A 5,456-nucleotide genomic window follows, 5' to 3' on the forward strand; every position below is an offset into this window, starting at 1 on the left:
GTGGAAGCAAGGGTGAGGAGGATCATGTCTATTTTCGAAAACCAGTTCGAATTCATATTGGGGCGGTCGACGACGAAAGCTATCCATTTGGTGAGGAGACTAGTAAAACAGTATAGGGAGAGTAAGAAAGACTTGCATATGGTGTTCATTGACCTTGAAAAAGCGTACGATAAAGTCCCGATGGAGGTTCTATGGAGGTGCTTAGAAGTTAGCGGCGTCCCGGTAGCGTACACTAGGTTGATTAAGGATATGTACGAGGGTGATAAGACTTGGGTGAGGACTATGGGAGGAGACTCAGAACACTTTCCAGTTACGATGGGGCTGCACCAGGGATCGACTCTTAGCCCTTTCCTATTTGCCTTGGCGATGGACGTGCTGACGCAACGCATCCAAGGGGAGGTGTCTTAGTGCATGTTGTTTGCAGATGATATAGTGCTGATAGACGAGACTCGATGCGGGGTCAATGCGAGGTTGGAGGCTTGGAGACAGACCTTAGAGTCCAAAGGTTTCAAGTTGAGCAGGACCAAAATAGATTACTTGGAGTACAAATTCAGTGGCGTGACCCTTGAAGCTGGCGTGGATGTGAAGCTCGAGACTCAAGTCATCCTCAAGAGAAGTAGTTTCAAGTATATCAGATCTATTATACAAGGTAACGGGGAGATCTACGAGGTTGTCACACATCGTATTGGAGCGTGATGGATGAAGTGGAGGCTTGCCTCCGGTGTTCTTTGCGATAAGAATGTGCCGCCAAAACTTAAGGGTAAATTTTACAGAGTGGTGGTTCGACCTAACTTGCTGTATAGGGCGGAGTGTTGTCCAGTCAAGTGCTCACATGTGCAGAAGATGAAAGTAGAAGAAATGAGAATGTTGAGATGGATGTGTGGGTGTGCCAGGAGGGATAAGATTGGGAATGAAATTATTCGGGACAAAGTGGGAGTGGCCTCGGTGGAGGACAAGATGCGGGAGTCGAGGCTGAGATGGTTCGGGCATGTTAAGAGGAGAAGCGTTGACGTTCCAGTTAGGAGGTGTGAAAGGTTGACTATGGCGGGTTCGAGAAAAGGTCGAGGCACACCTAAGAAGTAATGGGGAGAAGTGAATAGGCAGGACATGGCGAGACTTCAAATCACTAAGAACATGACCCTAGATAGGAGGGTGTGGAGGTCGAGGATTAGGGTAGAAGGTTAGCAGGTAGTTGAGAGTTTTCCCCTTTCTTACCAGTAGTACTAGTAGCACGCATGTACTTTCCTATCTCTCAGATTTATATTACACCATGTTGTTTAGTTTGTTTCAGTTATCGTATTCTCCTGTTATTACTATTTTGGTGCTACTCACTCTATTCCCCCCCCCTCTTTCTACCTTCTTCTTCTTCTTCTTCTTCTTCTTCTTCCTACTTTCCTGAGCCGAGAGTCTATTGAAAACAACCTCTCTACATTCACTAGGTAGGGGTAAGGTCTGTGTATACACTACCCTCCCCAGACCCCAACTATGAGAATATACTGGGTATGTTGTTGTTGTTGTTGTTGGTTTTGTGACCCATTACAAACTTGCTTCTAGTTTTATAATCCCATCTTTTTTTTTACTAATGAGAAATTTGTTTTTACACACAATATATCTATCTTTTACATGAAAAGATCTAAAAAGACACTTTCTTAATTTCAATATTGTAAAAGTCATAAAGGCCTACTTCCTCTATATTTTGTGTGGCTATATAGGTAAATTGCTTCCAAATATAGAAAGGGATCATTTTTTTTTTGTACGAACTAAAAAAGAAATAAATTCACATAAATTGAAACAGGAAGTATTTTTCTTTACTTCTCCTTTCAAGTACTTCTCCTTTCAAGTAAAGAACGAAAATCGTCTTAAAATGAAACGTAATTAACGTTTTAAATTTTAATTTAATTTATCCTCTTTTAGTTTTCTTTCTTGTGTGCTTGAATCTGAAAAATCAACTTCATGAGTCACAATAATAAGTGGTTGACAGAATATCAAACCAAAGTCGCACAAATCGAAAAGTGAAAATTCGGTATGGGATAACACCTTTTTTTTTTAAAATGCAGAAAATACCAAACTCAAGTATTTCAAAACCGACGGACGAACCCCGCTATAAATATCACTATTACAAACCAAACAGTCATAGAGCCAATTTACATCTATGAAAATCCAAGAGACACTACATACACGTACATCCCTGGATCTTCGTTCTTATGCTCAACTTCGTTGCCGGAAGCCTTTTATTTCAACTACTATACCAAGCATAAACTGCTTTTTCCATTCACGCATTCTCTGCCTTGTCACTTAACTTTGCATTCTTCGACACATAATCCTTCACAGCAGCCTTAATTGCATCCTCAGCAAGCATGCTGCAGTGCAGTTTAACAGGTGGAAGGGAAAGATGTTTCGCTATTTCCCTGTAGTAAAGTCAAATATGTTTCAGAATACATCTCACAGCCTAGAAAAATGCAGACTACCAAATAATCTTCTAGCAGGTTGCACAGACATCAACAGCAGAAAAGAATGAAAAATGCAGACTACCAATTTAATCTTCTATCAGCTTGCACAGACATCAACAGAAAAGGTCAAAATACTTTACATCTGTTTCAACATAAAGAATAGATTTGTTCCCATAACCTATCTAATCATGTCACCCCATGGACATACAAATAAAAACAAAGGTGGATCCAAGATAATGGTAAGGGGCCGATAAGAAGACAAGTAATTATATCTAAGACTACTGACATATCGCACTGCTTGGGATATAATAATGTTGCAAAAGATGAAGTTGAACTATGCCATCCATCGTTAATATAACATAATAGCAACAGGCGCAATGGAAGCACAAGCTTGCACGGGATCCCAGAAAAGCAATTCTTTCAATTTCAAGATGGTACAAGTTTTCTTCCAGGTATAGTTGAAGATAGTCATGGTACGGGAACTTCAGTCTCCTAAGAGCATATATATACTCTCAAAAAATGACAATCATGGACACAAGAATAGCCAAAAGATTTAGCATGCATGATCATTAGATTCAAGCAAAAACTTCAAAGAAAATGGAAATGGAATTAACTTTGCCTACCATATGCCACTCGTACTACCTCTGGCTTTGAACCAGAAGCCTTGGGTGCGTTCTATTTTTATTTTTCAGGTAAGTTTCAATAAGCTTATTTTCTGAAGTTTTTTGATGAAGTAAGGTATTTCATTGGAAAGGCACCAAGGGGATGGATAGTTAGAAAAGCAGAAATACAGAAATACATGAAAAAAGAGTTTGTAAGACTTATCCAAAGGAAAAAAGTGTTTTGTTAGCCCCTTTACGCTGTGTCAATCTATAAATAGGGAGCTAACAAAGTACAAAAGTGGTCAGTGTTAATTTAGGGGGTAATTAGTCCAGCAAAAAAGATTAAGCAAAGAATTAGCTTTGAGAGAGTGATTTGGAGTTGAGATTCCATCAAAATATTTTCGGTTCCTTTCACTCCAAAACACCAAAAAATAACTGCAGGAATCATAACCAAGATTTTCTTGATGGCCATATCAACTCTCCAAAGACTTGGGTATACCTCTCTCAAGAGTTTTTTTTCCGAAATTTCAATAATTTCAAATCTAAAAAATTCTCAAGCTCAATTCACTCATTCTTATTTTAAGGGCCTACTTTCTAATAGCCCTGTTATAGGTGGGCTGATATGCCCGCTGTAGTAATCTCATTCTAAATTTTATTAACCCCAACGCCCACCTCCCCACATTTGCTGAACTGACATATACAAGATTAAGAAAACCATTAACCTCCAAGTAGTTAAACCTTATTCAGCAAACATGTTTTAGGGTGTGGGAAGGATAACGGAAACACTGCAACAAACCAGATGATAACACAAAGTAAATTTATCATTTGTTTAAATCTCCGGGAGCAAAATTACTCAGGTAACTAACTACTGAGAGGTAATACTCGGTGGATCAGCCAACGTGCATGCAAGCAAACCCCACCCCCAAAAAAAAAGAAAAAAAAAAGGGGGGGGGGGGTAAGCTGCCTGGCTAGTGGCTACTCTGGTCAAAATGCTAATTAAAAAAACAGCTATTTTGAAATCTGAAATCAACTTGGGAGCCCCCCAATATACTCTTTGCCATTTCAAAATCAGTATTGGTATTGGCCAAGGTAAGAACAACATAGCAGGACCATTAAATTGTGACATATCACATAAATTTGACGAAGCAGGAACTACTTAAAAAAATCTCGAAATGGAACTCAAAGTTCAAGACGTATAACTAAGAGAAACGACTGTTCAATTACTTATAACTGGACAATCAGAAACCTAGCTATGTACCTAAAAAAACACCCAAAAAGGTTCAAAGGACTTACGTATTCTTTATGGACAGTACTTCCTCCATCTGTTTTCCTTTCACCCATTCAGTTGCTGAAAATTGGAAATTTAATTAAGAATCATCACCACACATCTAAATAGCATAAGATGCTCAATAATATCAGTTTATGAAAAGTTGAAATATGATACAATTAATTCTGTAACACAGATGGGAAACAAATTAAAGTATGTGAAAAGCGGAAACAAAATGAAGAAACGTACCTACGGAGGAGGAAGCAATAGCAGAGCCACACCCGAAGGTCTTGAAACAAGCATCCGTAATTTTCCCGGTCTTATCATCGACCTTGATTTGTAGCTTCATCACATCGCCACAAGCCGGAGCTCCGACAAGACCCGTACCGACTGTGGGATCGTTCTTGTCAAAGGACCCCACATTTCGGGGATTATTGTAATGGTCCACCACTCTTTCATGATATAGCCGCGGCAACACCCCACGCGCCACCGACGATCGTTGCCCTAGCCCCAGAACTCTGTTTCCGACTTGCCTCAACATCTTTGTGATTTGCCCTAATTGATTGAATTTGGGAATCAAATGGATGGATGCGTGTGCAGTGTATATATTTGAGGTTCCCGTTTGGGTGAGGCGGTTCGGAGAGTCGAAGCAGACAAGTGGTTGATTTTATCCAGATTTAGACGAAAATGGATTGGGCTCAATATGTAGAATGACATATTGGGCCTATGCAGCTTACGCCTGTAGCTTAGCCCTTCAGAACTGAGTACAGCTTTATAAATGGGCGAAGTGCAGCAATAGCCACTTTTAAGCCCGCTATTTAAAATATATCCATAATTTACAATGTATTTAATGATTATCCAATTCACCCAAATTTTAGAACTAAGTATCCTGAATTTAGAAATTCAAAACTTAGCGTTTTGATAGTGTCCTGAATTTCTGAACTACTAATTTAAAATTTAGGGCATAAAATTCGAACTTCGGAACACAATTTTCGAACTTTAGGACACGATGTCCTGAAGTTTGAATTTTGAGGTTTAAACTCTAGGACATCGTGTCCGAAAGTTTGAGCGAAATTAGCTAATCTTTAAATACATTGTAAGATATTGATATATTTTAAACAACATTCTTAAAAATGG

At 39.1% G+C, this 5,456-nt stretch overlaps 1 protein-coding gene across 1 annotated transcript; it reads right to left on the reverse strand.

Annotated features, from left to right (window-relative positions):
- Window positions 1–2,026: 2,026 nt before the first annotated feature.
- On the reverse strand, window positions 2,027–4,967 carry LOC107791938 (iron-sulfur cluster assembly protein 1). The gene is made up of 3 exons (XM_016614098.2): window positions 4,569–4,967; window positions 4,346–4,400; window positions 2,027–2,408 (listed from the first exon to the last, which is right to left on the reverse strand). The coding sequence occupies exons 1-3, from the start codon at window positions 4,858–4,860 to the stop codon at window positions 2,273–2,275; spliced, it is 483 nt and encodes a 160-aa protein (XP_016469584.1). The 5' UTR covers window positions 4,861–4,967; the 3' UTR covers window positions 2,027–2,272.
- Between the last annotated feature and the right edge of the window lie 489 nt (window positions 4,968–5,456).

Source organism: Nicotiana tabacum, chromosome 4 (assembly GCF_000715075.1).
Source record: "Nicotiana tabacum cultivar K326 chromosome 4, ASM71507v2, whole genome shotgun sequence".
NCBI classification, from domain to species: Eukaryota; Viridiplantae; Streptophyta; class Magnoliopsida; order Solanales; family Solanaceae; genus Nicotiana; species Nicotiana tabacum.

Excerpts from the sequence above, each read along its gene's own strand:
- LOC107791938 (XM_016614098.2), bottom strand. The coding sequence starts at position 4,860 with ATGTTGAGGCAAGTCGGAAACAGAGTTCTGGGGCTAGGGCAACGATCG. Across the intron at positions 4,401-4,568 it reads TATTGCTTCCTCCTCCGTAG|CAACTGAATGGGTGAAAGGA; the intron begins GTACGTTTCTTC and ends TCCAATTTTCAG. Across the intron at positions 2,409-4,345 it reads GTACTGTCCATAAAGAATAC|GGAAATAGCGAAACATCTTT; the intron begins GTAAGTCCTTTG and ends ACTTTACTACAG.